Source organism: Marmota monax, unplaced genomic scaffold (genome assembly GCF_021218885.2).
Source record: "Marmota monax isolate L192 unplaced genomic scaffold, Marmota_monax_Labrador192_F-V1.1 WCK01_AAM20220418_F8-fsc00024, whole genome shotgun sequence".
NCBI lineage: Eukaryota > Metazoa > Chordata > Mammalia > Rodentia > Sciuridae > Marmota > Marmota monax.
The window spans coordinates 2,056,249-2,075,325 of NW_026695224.1; the positions used below are offsets into that span (position 1 = coordinate 2,056,249).

Sequence of the window (19,077 nt, forward strand, 5' to 3'; positions counted from 1 at the left end):
AATAGATATCTAAGTTTAAAAACATAAAAAGTTTAAATATATTATTGGTCCTGTCTCTCTGAAGAGCCTTGTCTAATACAAACCACAATAGCAGCAGTAGATAACCTGTGAAATATATATTATGGCATGTGCCATATTCATTTCAGACTTGGACATAACTACAGTCAAGTTTCACTCTATCACTGAAAAGCACCCGTGGTAGTACCTCTGAATGATTTAGGTTGAGTGCTTGTTCCATTCTTAAAAGCAAAATTAAAACCTGGTGTTTAATGGTGCCACTCTGTTAACCATAACTGTTTCCAAATATTTCAGTGCAAAAGGTTGATTAGCTTTAAATTATTAAAAATGTAAAAATATGACATTAATTCTTATGGTACATCTACAAAATGGAATATTAAACAGTAAATATGAGGCATGTTCTAAGTGCTAATACATAAGAACACCTTGATATATGATTATAAGTGGGAAAAAATACGAAGAATATTTTACCTTTTGTGTAGAAATGTGAGAAGTAAGAATATATATCCTCATTTGTTTTTATAGATATGAGAAAGAGGATGAATAATTATAGCAATTACCTGGTTGTTAGATGGTGGGGAACTGGATGGATGAGGTGGGAGCCCAGGTGGAATAGATTCACTGAAAATTTCTTCATAATATTTGAACCTTATGAATGAATTATTTATTGAAAAAAATAGATTAAACATAAAACAAGGAGAAAAAATCTGAGGGCAAATTCACATTAAAGTTTCTCTGTATACCCTTTGAAAGTCTTTTATACTGTTTTATTTATAGCTCCCAGGTGCAAATCTCCTAGCCTTATTACTTTGACCTCATTTGAGTAATTTAAAAACTAGAATCTAGACAGATGTACATGCAATGTCTTAATTACCATAATTTTAAATATTGAGCAGGATGAGTTGCAGTTTTAATACAGGTAGTGTGATCTTTTTTTTTTTTTTAAGAGAGAGAGAATTTTTTAGTATTTATTTTTTATTTTATTTTTTTATTTTTATCTTTTTTTTTAAAAAGGAGGAGTTTTTTTTTAAGAGAGAGAGAGAATTTTAATATTTATTTTTTAGTTATCGGCGGACACAACATCTTTGTTTGTATGTGGTGCTGAGGATCGAACCCGGGCTGCACGCATGCCAGGCGAGCACGCTACCGCTTGAGCCACATCCCCAGCCCCGGTAGTGTGATCTTATGGACACGTTATGCTTTGAAAGTTCCTCCTCTGTTGTACACTTAAAATAATTAATATGATGAATTTATTATTTATGTGTTTTTGCTATGACAATGAAAAATATTCAAAAATATAACCTGACTTTATTAGAGAAATGAAAAATTTGAACCAGAATATTTCCAACTACAGATTATTCGTCTTCAATTGTGATTAACATGATTTGTTACATTCTTTCATAGCTATTTAAATGTGTTATACATTTATTTATGATTATCTCCCTTTGTTTTATATTCACAAATATTTGGCATGTGTGCTCAAGGGAAGATTTGTGTATTGCCAAAGTTCCTTTTCCAGATCATAAACTACTTACAAGCATTCCAAAGGCTAAATGACACTTCCATATATGTGGCATATGGTAGTCCATCACTAGTGTTCTGTAACTGGTGTATTACCTGCTCTTGCTAGTAGATACAGAAGATTATAGAACACCCTGATGTTTGGGGGAGTTTGGAGTGGAGATTGGATTGAAAAAATGGGCCAGTCAGACATGAAGGACAGTAAGCAAAATCTTGAGAGGACATAAGTGAGATATTTTCCTCACTAGTGTCTTCTTAAACAGATGGGAGACAGGCAGGGAACAGTAGGTTGCAGCTAAGTTATAAAGGTGCTTTGGAAATTTGGGCTTTATTTAGGAAACACTGGTTTTGGAGTATAGAACTAATGTCCTAAATATTAAACAGGTATATCTGTTTACTCACCCATAATTCTTCCTTCATTCATTTAACAAATATTTTTTATCACCTCCTTCATAAAAATCACAGATACAAGAAAATTAACCTGATTGAAATACAGAAGATGGACAAAGGCAGATGTGAGGCAGAAAACCAAGGAAACCTATTGTATAAACCAATGTTGTGTTTGTTACTGTAGTTGATAAAAAAGCAAATATTTTTGAACACTTCTTATATGTGTATTTGTGTTCTCTATTATCTTCCTAATTCCACAAAGTAGATATTTTTATTATTCCTCATTTGCAAATGAGCAAACCAAGGCTTGTTGAGGTTAAGTAACAGAGATTCACACAACAAATAATACTACAAATATCGTTCATGTAGCAGATCAGAGTTTAAACATTTCACATGCCCTCTTTTGTTTGCTCCTCCCCATGTGTGGAAGGAATTCTAAATATTATTATTCCCATTTTACAGATAAACACAGAATTGAGAAACTTGTCTGGGCAGTCATTCATCAAATAGTAATGATACCTACTGTGTGCAATGATACCTACTGTGTGCCAGGCTTTGAGGACAGAGCAGAAGACAAGGTATATCAAGGTCTAAGGAGTGATTGTCTAGAGGATGAATAATAATAAATAAATATAATTTCTGGAGCTGACAGGTACTGTGAGGTAGACAAATAAGGGTAACATAGTAGAAGGGCCTGGGAATGCCTGAGAGCAGCTTTGGCCACAATGAAGGGAGAAGGTCTCTAAGAAGAAGGGATGATGACTGAGACCTTCATCGTGAGAAGATATTCATTTACCAATCTGGAGGAAAAAAACATTTTAAACAAGTGCAGCCAGTCCAAAAACCCCATAATGGGAACACAGTTCTTTCAGTTCAATGTGACTAAAACATGGTGAAGTGAAAGGAGAATGAGAAAGAGGTAAGCTGGAGCTAGATGATGAGTGGCCTTATAGGCGATGGTAAGCTGTTTGGTTCTTATTCCCTGGGTGATAGGTGGGGTGGGGTGCTGATGAGATGATATATGATTTATACTTTAAGTATCCTCATTACTACTTGCAGAATGAACTGCTATGAATGGTTGGGGTTTAAGGCTAAGGTAGATAGACCAGTCAGTTGACCAAATGAAAGGTCAGGATGACTTTGAGTAGGGTGGTAGCAGTAGTGGAGATAAAGAGAAATGGTATGTTTGAGATATATTTTGAAGGGGTAGAGGAAATGGAACTTACTGATGTGTTAGTAACACATTAGAAAGTTATAGAGTATACTATAAAAATAGAGCTATTGTTAAGGCATGTTTGAAATAAACTACCAGGTCAGACTTGAAGCAAGACATGGAGCTTTATTTGCCATGGCAGTTTGGAAGGGCAGCAAGCAAATTGCCATTGCAACCCTTGACCCTTTGCAGAAGGTAGGGTACATTTTTACAGCTAAAACCTGCAAGCTACCAGTAAGTCAAAACCATAGCCACGTAGGAAGTGGGTCAGAATGACCCAGGTTTGGGTACAGTACTCTGCCCAAGAAAAATGGGAATTAAAAAGAGAACATCTTACATTGTATACGAATAACAGAAATATTTTTTAGCTGTTATGTATTGTCAAACAGGGTGTGCTTAGCAGGAGGTGGGTTACATAGGCAGGGTTTTCACACAGGAGAAATATTTCTTATATGAAATGAATGAAGTGTCCAGGTAAAATGGAGTTTGTCTGGTGAAGGCACATGTAGTTTGGCCCATAACACTACATAGAATTCAACCCCTACCTTGTCACTTATTAGTTTTTCTTTTTGTGTGTTTGTGTGCTAAGGATCAAATCCAGAGCCTCATGCTTTCTATGAAAGCACTTTACCACTGAGCTACACCTGCAGCCTCTGAATAAGATAGTTTTGTTTGTTTGTTTGTTTGTTTTCAGAACTAGGAATTGAAGCAGGGGCCTCATACATACTGGGCAAGTGCTGTACCACTGAGCTACACCCCCAACCCTGGATAAGGTTTTAAACCACTCTATGCCTCAGTTTTCTCATCAGTAAATGAGAATAATTATAGTAACCTACCTAAATGAGGTGATTTCATGAGTAAATGGTTATGGGAAATAAGTTTATGGGAAAAAAGAGGAACCAAAGAGTATTACACATTTTCCCCCCAGAGGAAATGGTTCATAGTGCAGTGCTTTACCTGGATAAGGAATGCTTTGAAGGTGAGGAGAGTGAGGATGAGTTCACTTTAAGCTTCCTATTAGATGACCAGTATCATTGCTGAAAGGAATTGATAAAATGGATTTGTATGTGGCTCTGGCAAGTCAAAAACCTGCCCTCTTTCCACACTTTGAGTCCAGTGATTATGAGTCCAGACTCTGCAGTCAAGCTGACTGGGTCTGAATTCCAGCCCTGCCATTTACCAGTTCAAAGTCCTTGGAAGCTTTCTGAGCTGTTTTTGTTTTCTGTTAAGTGGGAATAATAGGTTTTTTTTTTTTTAAGCACTTAAAACAATTCCTGGCACATAGAATATATAGTTGTTTTTGTAGTTGTTTTGTTGTTGTTGTTTTAGTACTGGGGATTGAACCCAGGGATGCTTTACCATTTAGCCACATCCCCAGTCCCTTTTATTTTTTATTTTGAGATAGGGTCTAAGTTGCCAAAGGTCTCACTAAGTTACCAAGGCTGACCTTGAACTTGTGATCCTCCTTCCTGGAGCCTCCTGAGTTGCTGGGGTTACAAGTGTGCATTACTGCAACCTTCTTAAAGTATAATGCTTTTAAGTGTTTGCTGTTGTTATTTTTCAATACTAAAGGTTGCTATAGATATGAAAAATAGAAAACAAGATTCAAGGTACTTTATGAAGGAGGGATTAATAGGATTTTAGTGACTAATTGAATTTAGTGTAAAAGAGAGTCATCAAAGGTGATCCTGAGGTTCTGATAATATAGTGACCCATTAGGCAAAGTAAGGAATAAGAGCCTATTTGGTGTGGAGATAGGGCTGATAAAGAGTTGAGTTTTATAATTAACTTTGGAAAGAGCCAAGAGAAAATATTTAAAAAGCAGTTTGAAATGTGGGAATCAGAACCAAAGTAAAATTTAAAACTGAAGGTATAAACAAACATTATCTCCTTAGAGATAATAATTTAAAGCTACCAGAGTGAATGAGGTATGTGTGAGGACAAAATAAAAGAAGTGGTATGAATGTATGACCAAGGACTTAAATGTGAGGTATTATCTATTTCTAAAGGCAAAGCAGGTTAGAGGGCAGAGTTGCAGAGGCAAGGAAGATAAGGAAATATTTACAGTCTTATATTTTAGAAATGAAAGTAGAAAGAATTGGGTAGTAAATGTTTTAGTTTGTGCAGGCTGCTATAACAAATTACATAAATTGGGTGGCTTATAAGCAATAGAAGTTTTCTAGAAGTTCTAAAAGCTCAAGGAGCTGGCAGATTCAGTGTCTGGGTGTGGATCTGTTTTCTAATTCACAATGGCATCTTCTCATGTCTTCACATGGTAGAAAGAGTTTCTCCCCAGCCACTCCCGTTCATGAGGGTTTCACACCCATGACCTAATCATCTCCTAAAGCACTCACCCTTTAATACCATCAATTCAGGGTTAAAATTTCAACATATGAATTTGGAGGGTAGGGGAGCCAAACATTCAGACCACAGAATTAAGGAAGATGGAAAACCACCATCTTTTAAAAGATGTCAAGAATTCTTTGGGGAAGAACTAACCTATATATAAAATAGGATAATGGATGGTTCACATGTCTTAAAATGGTACAAGGCAATGCAATCTAGGATGACATGGGTTTTAACAGAACATCTCAACAAAGAAGAACCAAGCAACTGTCCTTGGGTGGGTTTGAAAATAACAATAAGTACAACTGCAGCAAGAATTAGTACCCTAAAAGTTGTTTTATGTGTCAGATATTATGTTCATTTGTCTTATGTGTCTAGGTACTGTACTTAGTTCTCTTTCTAAATCATCAATAATTCTCTTAAAGACAATTAATTATATTCTTTGGAGAAATGGAAAATTAGAAAACACCTAAATGTCCAATAAAATAAACATTTATTAAATAAAACATGGTGTATACATATAATTAAAATGCCCTGAAGCCATTTTTCTAATGAGGTAGATCTGCCAAAAATACCAGTGAAATAACTTTTATGTGATAATATACATGTGAAAATTTATCTGTTATTCATCTCTTCCAGTAGGCTTTGAACTCCTCAAAGAAGAACAGTAGACTGTATTCATCTGTAAATGTTAAGGTCTAACATGGATTCCTGTATATTGTTATGCTCTTGGTCAAATGAATGAGTGAATGAATGCATATAAAGTGGAGAATGATGGCACTATACAGAGCTTAAGTATGTGTGTGCATGTATTATATGTGCATTTGTGTGTGTACATCTGAATATAAAAGCTGAAAATATTGCAATATTATTAGAGAAAATACCATTCAGGAAAAAAGTGATACTGATTAATATTAGGAAGTTACATCATGGGTTTTAGACAACAACGTTGGTAGTTAGAAGAAAATGATAAAAATAGAGAAAAGATAGTTCCAACTTTTGTGGTGAAAGGGAGGAAGTTAACGAGGTGGTATTTTCTGTTCTGAATTGTTTCTGTGGGTGGAGAATGAGGTGAGTAGTCCTACTTGGATGGAAATTGAAGGCCCAACCCCATTATGGTAGATGGTTCCTGAATCACAACTTTCTGAAATGCTGGGCTTTTATAGTTAAGTAATTCTTTAGCCATCTAATAAACCCAAACCAGATACTTACTGTGATTCAGCATGTATAGTGGCCATTTTAGATCTGAGTACTCTGTCATACAAATGGAAACAACATTATTCTAAACAGGCCTATGATTCAAAAAGAAGATACTAATTTGCCAATTAGAATCTATAAACTGCCTTATTTATTGTTGCTGAAATAACATCTGTATTTTAGTATATGTTTTCACTTGCTTTTCATTTAAGAATTCCATAATTACCCTGAAGATTATAGATAATGGCCCACTCTAAGGTTAATCCTGTTTTTGATGAAGTAAATACTAGGTCTCATTGGCTTAGTTTTTTTATTTGTTGCTAGAAATCTCAGACTCTGAATAATTTTTTCTCGTACTTTTGAGGAACATTTAATTATGAGCTCTTTATCAAATAAAAATATAATTTATAACATTTTTAATATGTACTTGTTTTGCTGGGTTGTAACATATTTTCTCTTATACATTCATTTAAATCACATGGAATTCTGATACTTTCATCATCATGGTACTTTCATAATGATTCTGGGAACCATCCCTTTGATTGTATGATATTTACTACTGATATATGTATTCTGGTGTTTCTTGCCTGCCACCATACATAAATTCTAGTGGCATATTGAATATTATAGAGAGGAACTGACTGATTGTAAATCAAATGCTTTACAGCATACTATTGGGAATGTTGGATTCATTACTATAAAGGAGTTATATCTGATGAGTATTTTCAGAGCTCCCTAGTACAGTAATTTATTGGTGCTTGTTAATGTTCTCTGTTAATTATATACAGGCTCAAAATGGGGTTCATTTTAACAATGTATAATATATGTTATAGTGAATCTTTTCAACATACAAAAAAAGAGCAGCAAATATCCAATGCTGTCTTTGATTAGAACTATTAAGTCCAACAGCTTGTATTTAATGAACATAATGCTAATTATATAGTCAACTGGGTAGTTCATTCTCATCCATAGGAACTATATACTAGAATAAAGCTATTTCAGTGTATGAAGTACCAAAGGAAATTGACTAAAAAGAAAGAGAATAACCTTATATGTGGTTAAGATGTCAAATGGATAGTTTTAACCCACAATCATTTTCTAAAACAGGAATACATAAATTGGACTTTTATTTTTAGTTCCTCCTCTTCCCTTCAGAGTTAAATGATAGAAAATGACTCTCAGTCCCCAAACTACTCTTATGCATCATTCAAAATAGCCCTGACAGACTAGCCCCTCTGGTGGTGATGAGATTTATGGCTTTCCATTCCTTGGTGTTCCATTACTCTGTCTACACTATCAAATTGATTAGTAGGCAGTGGCAAGCAAGGAAAGAGAGGCTGCTGCTTAGAGCCAGCTGGTGTCCATCATTTTAATGAACTGCTAGAGATAGTTAATATTGTCCTTGATTCTCATTGTAGCTGATGATGACCAAATCTTTTAAAATGTTTTCTCCTCCCTTATTCTGTATTACAGGGCCCACTGGAAAATGATTTGGTGGTTCATGTAGCACTTGTAGCAGAAAGCCAACGGTATGAAATTCAGATGGGTGGTGTGTTCTTTTGTGGGGAGTGGAAAGGGAATAATGGCTTTATGCTTACTGTATTGATATAATAGTAGAGATTAATTTTATAGACCTCTTCACAGGGTTTTAAGAATGTTGTTAACATCATTTTAAGTGCCAGCACAACATTCTTTTCATGTTGAAAAATAATTTTATCTTAGTTCATGTGAATGTTAAAATCTGTGACCATTGCCAGTGATGTCTGGGGCATAGTTATGAGAAATTTGTGAAACACATTATGAGGATTCCCAAAATCAGTACTCATCCTTCCTGCCAGCCTCCAAAGCACATATGATGCTTTGGAGACAATCTAGGAGGGCTTCTGGATTCCAGTATAAATTGCATATTGCTGATTTAACAAATGTATAATATGTTCCAAGCTAATGTAGTTCATAGTCCATCCCCTCCATCCCCTTTAATCTTCTTCAATCACCATTCCCTAAACTATAAATGCATTGTTTAAAATCTCTCTCTCTCTCTCCCTCCCTCCCCCCTTCCCACCTCCCTCCCTCCCCCTATGTTCTTTAGCCTTCAAGTTTTTCTTAACACATATGGTATTCAAACTCAAACTCCTCAGCAGGTGGAACCCATTCAGATATGGCCTCAGCAAGAGCTTGTGAAAGTAAGTGATTCTGCTTCTGTGCTTTCTGGCTCCTTTGTGGAGGAAATAGAGCATAGTGATTGGACTTAGTTTATAAGCAAGATGCATTGTTAAAATCTAATTCTGGGATATGATCATTAATACCAAGGTTTTAAAGTAAGTTAGAAGTCCATTATATTGGGTATTGTTAATTTAATGCATTGTATTGTGAACATTTTATATAGGTCTTACTGATATTTTACTCCTTGCAAAAATCTATTACCGACTTACACTAAGCACTTACATTAGTCTTAATTTTAGTTGTCATATATAAAACTATCCTTTATATTTTGATTTTTTTCCATTTTTATTCACCGTTAAACTCATCTGAATTTTTTTTAAAATCACTACTTCCCCTTTTCTCTTGTCTTACAACTTAGACTCTGAAGTAATTCCTACTCCTTTGGTTTGGTGGGTCTCAAAGAAATTATAAAATAATGTTTGAATTTACTTTTGATGTAGTTATATGCCTATTTAGGATGAGCTTAAAAGGTAGGTTTTGCTCTGCAGCTGGATCCAAAAAGTGCCTGTGTTTATGACTATTCTTACTCATTAGAGACAGGAAATTGTTGACTCATATTTACTCATAAACTATCATTTTTATTTGGTAATTTTTAAAAACAATACAGTAATAAACTCCCCAGAGTTTAGCAGAAGTGTTTGTAACAATTTCTGTCAAGTAATCAAGGTTAAGTTGATTATAATGTAGTGGTTGTGGTCAAAGCCTTCATGCTACAAGAGAATGAAGGCATAGAGAAGTGAGGTGCACATTACATGGGAAAATGCAGGACCCCATAATTTCTGGTCACCAGGCTGGATCTGTAGGCAACACAACCCAGAATCTGGCTGTCAGGTCACCAGGAACACCACTTCTTAAAGGGTCCTTATACCTCCTAACAAACTTAGAGTCTTACCGTCTTCCTAGTACATAAGACTCCTATGAATAACTAACATTTTAAAGTTATACCAAGATGTAAATGATGAGGAGCTATATTTTAAAGTAGAAGATGATACATGAGATCAAGAGGGAAATGAAGAACTACAAAGCAAGGATAGGAAGCAACAGGAGAAAAGCATGCCCGAATCTAAAGCTCTCACACAGTGCCCTTGTCTGAATAAGGTTATACAGATAGTTCCTTATGACAAACTTTTATGGTCTTTCACTGAAAGGTCTAGAGAATGGTGACAAATGGTTAGTCTTTCATGAATATACCCTTAAAGTAAATTAGCCCAAATTCATTTTTTAAAGTCTAATTAATATTAGCAAAATTGTTTTATGGTACCTGAGTCTACCAGATAACATACAGTCAAGATGTAAAAGGCCAACATGGCTAGCAAATTATCTGAATTTGACATTTTATTCATTTATAAGCAGACACTTGCTATATACACAGCTCTGTAGGACACTTAAATGACCTTTGAGTCTACTGGTATGGAAGGAAAAAAATAGTTAATGATAGTCTATTTGATAATTGCTATAATAAGTGTTTGTACAATGTTCTGTGGCATCACAGAGGCTTATATTTTATTGTTTTAAAGAGGGTGTTAACAAATTATTTACAATTTGGTTGCGTGGTATGGCTAAAAAGACAGATTTGTAACCAAGAACCCAGTTTCCCTATGCATGTGTTAAGAAGGAAGATTGTTCTTTGTGGCTGCAGCCTTTGTGTTCCAAACTAACTCCTCTTTGAGATTCTATCAACTAAAATGTATTGCTTAGCATACTGCTCCATATAAGTCTTCCTTTTGAAAGTAAAGGTATTTCCTCAATCTTAGTTGATGCACACATCTCTACTCCTTTTCCTCTAAGAAGCTACACCCTCTTTCAACCTGCTGAAGAAGATGTGAGGGCAAAGAGCTGAGGGCAGGACTTCTATAGTGTGAGGTTGATGTTCACAGTGCAGCCACTGTGGTGTGATTTGCTTCATGGTGGTCTGAACACAGAGTTCTGCTGTATGGTGCAGACTTAGTATGAAGTACTTCTGCATTTTTATGTGGTTTGGACAACTATGTATTTCAGTATTAAATGGTGTGAATGAATATAAGGTGGACAGCATTATCTGTACCCTAGAATGCACTGTCTACATGGTCACAGACCTGCTGTAATATAGTTTAGAAAGCTAAGGAGAATCCTTTTACTGTATTAAAGAGTACTATTTGAGAGTTCTCAATCTTGTAGGGTTGAGAACCCTAACTTGTGCATGATTAATTTATATAACCACTTGTCTAAATGAAATCTAAAATAGTTTAGACATACTTTTATTTTTTAAAATATTTGAAAGAAAAGGGGACTCCATCTTGTGTTCTTGCTATAGTTTCAATGCAGCCATGTAATATAATGCTTATATTTTTTTTCCTGGCCTGTTGACTTTGTCTAAAACCAGTGCTATTCTAGAATCAATATTCAGAGCACAGTGGCTCAGGAGGACATTCAGTTGTTCATCCATCAAGTATTCCTGAGTACCAGCTATATGCCAGGCACAGAGCCAACTCAGGGGATGCTATCCTTGAAGAATGTACAATGCCAAAGGAGACAGAGAAACAGCTAACTGTGACATGACAGACTATATAAAGAACCTGGAAACAACATTAATTTTGTATATGATGAAGTTGTTATTTGCATCAGTTCAAACCACAATCAGCAGATTGTGCAGATACACTTGCTTTGATTTTTCATTTAAAAAAAAATTTAGGTTAGATTTTGTTTTTTACCTCATCAAATACAAAAGTAAATTATAGATAAATTACAGTTTTGAATATTTTTCAGGTAATCTAAATATAAAATCACCAGAATAAAAAACAATAGAATACTTATATGGTTATTGGGAGGAGAAGTCCATTCTTAGAATGGTACCAGTGCCAGGAAGCCACTCAGAAAACAATTGAAAAATTTAACTAAATATAGCATAAACAACCTAGTACATCAAAGGGGCTTGTGAAACATTCTAGTAGAAAAATATTTATATTTAAATACCACATGCTGAAATGATGTTTGACCTACTATGTAGTCAGTCTCACATTTCATAACAACATTGAAGAAGAGCAAACTGGTAGAATATTCAAAGGGTAATATCCTCAAAATCTCTTATAAATCAAAAAGAATGACAGATATCCAGATGAAAAGAGAACAAGTGAGAAAAATTATAAGAACTTTCAAAAGTAACTTAATATATCAGAAAATGTTCAACCACAAAATATTTCAATATATTAGTTCAAAAGTAATTCGAAATATCATTTTGATCGAAGAGAATGACAAAAAAGGCCTATGTGCTATAAATGCCAATGTAAATTAGCACATTATTTTAGAGGGTAACCAATCAGGCATTGTGTTTCAGAGAGATGGTACATTCTCTTTGATCAAACTAGTTTGGGAAATTATCCTGCATATGTAATTTCCTACTGTCCAGAGACGTTAATTGAATTATTTTTAAAATAACAAAAAATTGATGGGGTGGATGTTAAATGGATTAAGGGTATCTTAGTTGGATTAAATGCTCATCTCTGGCATTGATTAACTCCTAATTCATTCTAACTATTCATTTTTACTTTATATAAATTCTAGAACTTTCTACTCCACTGTGGCACCCTCTTTTCTTATATTTCTACAGACTTTTTCTTCTTATTTGTTATATTTCTTTAGTCATTTCAACATTGAAATGTAAAGAAAATGTATAGACTAATTTTAACATGTTGAAATTGGAGCAAAACAATATTAAGTTTAAAAATTAGAATACTAGACAGATTGTATATTACATGAATGTGTAAGGGGTTAAAAGAGTATTTATATTGGAGTTGGGGTTGTGTCTCAGTGGTAGAGAGCTTGCCTAGTAAGAGTGAGGCACTGGGTTTGATCCTCAGCACCACATAAAAATAAATAAATAAAGGTATTGTGTCCATCTACAACTAAAAAAATATTTTTTAAAAAATAATATTTATATTATCAGAAAAATCAATAAAGATTCCATTTTGGTGGGAAATACTTGGAGGTGGACACCCAGGAGATGTATGATCCTGTTTTATTTTTTCTTTGTTTTTTTTACTAAAAGTAGTCAAATTGTTCTAATGACACAGGAATAATTTGTCTCTTTGAGTTCTTTTATAAATCAAATAGAGCCATTGAAGTTGAACATTTATGACAACATAACAGCAATGTCAAATTTTAGAATGTTCATTAGTGGATCTGCAAACGTTTTGTTCTTAAGAACTTAGTAACCCAAAATCTAGGTTGACAGCTTTTGCTGGCTTGTAGTCCTTGGAAGAGGTTCCCCTGGTCTCTTTTTCTCAAGAAAGACCATAAATTAGCAGGATAATAGTCAAGGGGAAGAAAATAGGAAAAACAAAAGTGTTGATTCCTGCCTGATTCTACTTCACAAACTGTGTGTTACAGGCTTATTTCCACCTGGGCATCAATGAAAAGTTAGGACTTTCCGGAAGGCCAGATAGGCCTATTGGCTGCCTCGGTACATCAAAGGTACTCACAAATTTTTCTTATAGATGTATTTCAATTATAATGTCACCTCTAAAATGATTTGTGACCTGTTATCCATCCATTGTCATATTGCACTATGTACTTAGGCTAATTATCTGGATTATTGTTTTCTGCAAGTAAATCTTATTTTTCATCATGTCACAGGAGCTTTCTGGGAATCTCACTGCTATATTATTTCTAAGCTTTGTAAAATACTTTATTTATAACAATACTTACTCAAACACAGACTTTTCTTAATAAAGGTGGTTTACTTTATTAGCATACTAATTCAATCAGGACATTTAAAAAATAGTATTATGTGGTTTTTATATGATTTATTTGCTTTCAGAATTAAGCATCAATTTAATATCTGAAAGACTTAAGATACTGCACCTTTGCCTTTAGTATGTTTTGTGTTTTTTTTTTTTTTTCCTTATAGATTTACCGTATTCTGGGAAAGACTGTGGTTTGTTACCCTATCATCTTTGACCTAAGTGATTTCTACATGTCTCAAGATGTTTTATTGCTGATAGATGACATAAAGGTAACTTTAGACTGCCTTTTGATTGAAATGGGATGACATTGTTTCCACTGATTTTATCACATGTTGTTAAATTGAGTGCTCCTGGGTGTTTATTAACACAGTGTAAAATACGAAAGTAAAGCAATACCATTGGAGAAAGAGTTTAGGTTACTTGCAGCATTAGAATAATAGATGGAGTATGTCTTATATCAAATAGTATGACATTGCTTATTATACCTTTCTACAAATGGAATGAAAGATAAAGTTTTGTAAAAGCAGATAGAGAACTATTTGAAAACTCTATGATAGTAATAGTTTCATCTCTTTTTGAACAAAAGTTGAATTGGCAGAATAATTATGAAGAATGTCCAGGAAGACCTCAACTAACTCATATCTCTGTAAATTAAAACCTTCTCTACTCCCTTTCCTACTTGTAAAGTAGAGAAGCTTGGAATCATGGTCCAGAGCCTGAAATCTGGAATCAAATTGCATTTGTCAAAATGTTGACTATCACTTATCAGCTGTGTGTTCTTAGGCAAGTTATTTAGCTCTTCTGTACCTCTGCTTCCTTATCTGTAAAACTGAATAATAATAGGGTTGTTCTAAAGATTGAGTTAGTATGTGTAAAGCATCTAGAATAGTGCCTGGCATGGGATGAAGTGTTATATAAATCTTTGATATTATAATGATAATGATAGGTAGGTACATAAATAGTTAAAGAACTCCTTCCACTTTGCTGATGGTTTTAATTGATTCAATTCAGTCTCTCCTACCTGTTGTAATATAAATCTGCAGTAACATGGAGTGAGAATTAATGTTCTGAATGTTAACAGGTGGCTTTGTTTTCTTTCTGGTACCATTCCTAGACTGTATTATTTTTAGGCAAAGAGAGAATAAACATGTGTATGAGCAAGGAAGCCTTAAAACATGGGTGATATATATGATTACTTGTAAGAACAAATTTTGAAATCAAAATGATTTCTGTACTTGTAAGTAGTCTGAGTTATTCAAGGTTTAATTGTGAACTGTTTTGATATTTAAGAGTGTTATTGGCGCTTTGCCTCACATGGTTAAGGATCTTAATTTGCTCAGATACTGTGCCATTACACCATACCTTACTCATATTTTGATAGAATGCACTACAGTTCATTAAGCAGTATTGGAAAATGCATGGACGTCCACTTTTCCTTGTTCTTATCCGGGAAGACAATATAAGGTAGGTTGCTGAAGAAGTAAAATGCGTGTATCTTACAGTCATTAACACAGTAAACCCTTTGGAAGCAGGGCCTCCTTGTATTTTTTTGTATCCCTCTATAATCATGAAGCAGAGTGTTTTGCATATATGAAATACACTTAGTATTTGATTATTGATTTCCCATTATGTTGTTAATATGCTCATTTGTTTGCCTCTTTTATTTCTAGAGGTAGCCGGTTCAACCCCATATTAGATATGCTGGCAGCTTTTAAAAAAGGGATGATTGGAGGAGTCAAAGTTCATGTTGATCGTCTCCAGGTAGTCTCTTGAATTTCAGTGTGTTTCTGTTTTTAGGACAATTAATCTGAAATACAGATATTTCTTAATATATGTTCTATTTAAGGTTTTTGTCCTAAAGTTTCATTATGTATTTATCTTCCTATTCCTGTTGTCACTATCCCAGTTTATCTGATTGATTATACCAGTCAGTTGCTTGAACATTTTCAGTTGTTTCCTAAGCAGAATGTTAAGGTCAGAGAAGCTCATCTTTAACCTCATTTTTGCATTTGAGGAAGCTGGGGTCCAGAAGTACAGAAGTGACCTGCTATGTAATCTTGGGATTGTAGGCACAAGTTAGTTGACTGTTGATTCAGTGCTCTTTTCCTTTTTTCTACTACAACATCAACCAGGATTTTGTAGTAGAAATCCTCATTCCATTTGAACATCACAGCATTATTTTCACATCTCATAAATTACATGAACCCTCTTTTGTTCCCTGATAGTCATAGCAGCTTCTCTGTCCACCATTATCTCCTACTAAATACTTTTTGTGCTTCAGCCAATACAAATTAATTACTGTGCACTGAATTTTGTGGAGTTCTGCCCCTCTGCTCATGCTGTTTCTTGTGCTGGGAATATTCTTCCTTTTAAAGTCTCTGGATTTTGAAGTCTTAGAAATTTTAAAGGCCAATTCTGCAAAATGACCCAGACTAGAAATGACACTTCTCTGCTTTACCATACTTTTATGACCTTTAATTTAACTATTTGAATTGTAGTCCATCATGAACTTACATGTCTTATTTTCTACGAAATAATTGTGATAATCCCACAGGGTCTTTCACATAGTAGGTGCTCAATTTTAAGAAAGGAAAATTTACAAGGAGGACCTATGCAGGTGGTGTTATAAATGACGTGTTTATATACCCATTCACTGGTAGTTGCATTTTTTTAAAACATTTTTTTAGATGTTGATGGACCTTTATTTTACTCATTTATTTATATGTGTGCTGAGAATTGAATCTAGTGCCTCATACAGGCTAGGCAAGTAAGTACTCTACCACTGAGTCACAACCCCAGCCCTGGTAGTTGCATTTTGCATACTTAATGATTTTTTCCTAAATTATAATTTTTCACCTTATCTTTTGTTGCTTTGTCTTTTTGTAATGCTTCTGAGCAATTTCTTAGATTTTAATTTTGCAGCTCTTCTATTGAGTTTTACATTTTGCCTATTATGTTTTTAATTTTTCCTTTTCATAGTAGCCTGCTCTTGTTTTATAGATGTCACATTTTGTGTTGTTTTTTAAGGATATGAACTAAAAGGTTTTGAAATTTCCCTCTCCTCTATATTATCCCATTGATACTTTTTTTATTATTTCTTTTTTTGCGGTGCTCAGGATCGAATGAACCCCGGGCTATCTGCATGCTAGGCAGTCACTGTACCACTGAGTCAGATCCCCAGCCCCCTGCATTAACGCTTTCAGGTTTCTTTTTCTCTGTCTTTCATGTTGAAGATATTTTTCATATATCTGGTAATCTTTAGCTATCCATTCATTTGTAAGAATAAAGGAGTAAAAATTTTATAGGAAGCTATGTTTAGGGAGAAAGGATTCAAGGCTTGATGAATGTCCTTATAAATTGGTCTGGTGGCAAAAGCCTCTGTGAGGGAAACCTCTAGGTGCCAATATCTGGAAGTCTTTTCTCCAGGGCTCTTCAGTTTCTCCAAAAAACAAACATGTCATGACTAAATGATACACACTTTCCTTCCATGTCCTGAGAACAGGGTAGGAGAAGGGACACAGAGGTCCCACTGGGAGGTATGTAAACTGTCAGCTCATCTATTTTTAATTCTTGTTTTTCCTGCCTTCTACTATACTTTATTTTCTTGATACACAGCTATTAACCAGAGAAAAAGGGCTAGGATTGTAGCTCAGTGGTAAAGTACTTGCCTAGCATATATGAGGCCCTGGGTTTAATTACCAGCACTGAAATAAATAAATAAATAAATAAATAAGAGAAAAATCCTCTTGTTTCCCCAAAATTAGGGTGATACAAAATTCTTAGCTGTTTAGGGAAGGAGGTGGAAATTTCAAATTACAGCCACTTTATAATAATGTCCAAATCCTACTGTTTTTAGCTCCCTCTCCCCTACTTCCAACAGTATCCTGGGCATCCAGGTCCTGAGGCTCTTCTCTGTACTTCTTGTCCTAATGAATTTATACTTCAGTGGGTTTACACCTTAAACATTTTTCTACTATTATTTTAGTAAGATTTAAAGAAAGATATGAGTTAAAGATATCTGATGGTCATATTAAACATAAATCTACTCTTGCTTTTATATGTAAATATCTCTTGCATTCCAGCATCTACATAGATATTTTTTAATTTTTTAAGAAACACATGGACTATACCCAAAAGACCTAAAAACAGCATACTACAAGGACACAGCCACATCAATGTTTATAGCAGCACAATTCACAATAGCTAGACTGTGGAACCAACCTAGATTCCCTTCAATGGATGAATGGATTAAAAAAATGTGGCATGTATACACAATGGAGTATTACTCAGCACTTAAAAAATAACAAGATCATGGCATTTGCAGGGAAATGGATGGCATTAGAGCAGATTATGCTAAGTGAAGTTAGCCAATGCCTAAAAAACAAATCCCGAATGTCTTCTCTGATATAAGGGGGGTGACTCAAAATGGGGTAGGGAGGAAGAGCATGAGAAGAAGATTACCTCTAGATAGTGAAGAGACGTGGGAGGAAAAGGGAGGGAGAAGGGGAATTGCACGGAAGATGGAAGGAGACCCTCATCGTTATACAGAATACATGTATGACGAAGTGAGAAAAAAGAAAAAAAAAATGTGTGTCCCATTAGATTGGGTAGAGAGAAGTGATGGGAGGGGAGGGGAGGGGAAGGGGGGAAAGGAAGGACAGCAGAATAAAATAGATTTTATTATTGCCATATGTATATACGTGACTGCATGACCAATGTGATTCTGCAACCTGTACACTCAGAAAAATGAGAAATTATACCCCATCTGATTCAAATGGATGATATCTCAAGATCATTGTACTGTCATGTGTAACTAATTAAAACAAATAAAAAAAGAAACACATGGAATTATGCTTTAAAAATTAGACAATTTTGATGAAAATATAAGATTTGAATAAATGATAGGCAAGTAGAAAATAACATCATTCAGACCCTCAAAATATTTCTGCAGTGACTTATATGCAATGACTGTCTTGCATTTAATTTACCAGGTAAATTAGGAGAGAAGCTCAACAATAAAGAGCAAAGAGGAAAGACTATGGAAATGGAATTACATTTGGTTCAGATATTGGTGTCATTAGAAGTAGACTTTAAAATAACTATGATTAATATGTTTAAGAAATTAGATAACAAGTTGGACAATTTTACTAGAGATGCAAAAACTCTAAAAAAAGAAATTCTAAATGAAAAATTTAAAGTGCTGATATTGAAAATTCATTGAAACAGTGTGGTACTTGCCTTCTATAACTGATAACACTGTATATATTTAAGTAAACTTCATTTAAAGTAGTTCTTGCTTATAGAAAAGTGTGTGCATAGAACATAATAGTATGGATTGAAGAATATAAGAGTTTCCCGTCATATTCTAGACACTAATATCTGGAGCTGTAGTAGAACAACTTGACTTCCTACGAATCAGTGACACAGAGAAGTAAGTCCCTTTTTGTT

At 34.4% G+C, this 19,077-nt stretch overlaps 1 protein-coding gene across 4 annotated transcripts in view; it reads left to right on the forward strand.

Annotated features, from left to right (window-relative positions):
• Nucleotides 1–19,077, forward strand: part of Phkb (phosphorylase kinase regulatory subunit beta) — a 225,231-nt gene that overhangs the window by 173,793 nt on the left and 32,361 nt on the right. For all 4 annotated transcript variants that reach the window (XM_046435179.2, XM_046435180.2, XM_046435178.2 and 1 more), the window contains 7 exons: nucleotides 8,159–8,214; nucleotides 8,775–8,868; nucleotides 13,274–13,357; nucleotides 13,794–13,898; nucleotides 15,011–15,093; nucleotides 15,300–15,390; nucleotides 18,999–19,060. In XM_046435179.2, coding sequence (XP_046291135.1) covers nucleotides 8,159–8,214; nucleotides 8,775–8,868; nucleotides 13,274–13,357; nucleotides 13,794–13,898; nucleotides 15,011–15,093; nucleotides 15,300–15,390; nucleotides 18,999–19,060 — 575 coding nt within the window. The remainder of the gene's footprint in view (nucleotides 1–8,158; nucleotides 8,215–8,774; nucleotides 8,869–13,273; nucleotides 13,358–13,793; nucleotides 13,899–15,010; nucleotides 15,094–15,299; nucleotides 15,391–18,998; nucleotides 19,061–19,077) is intronic.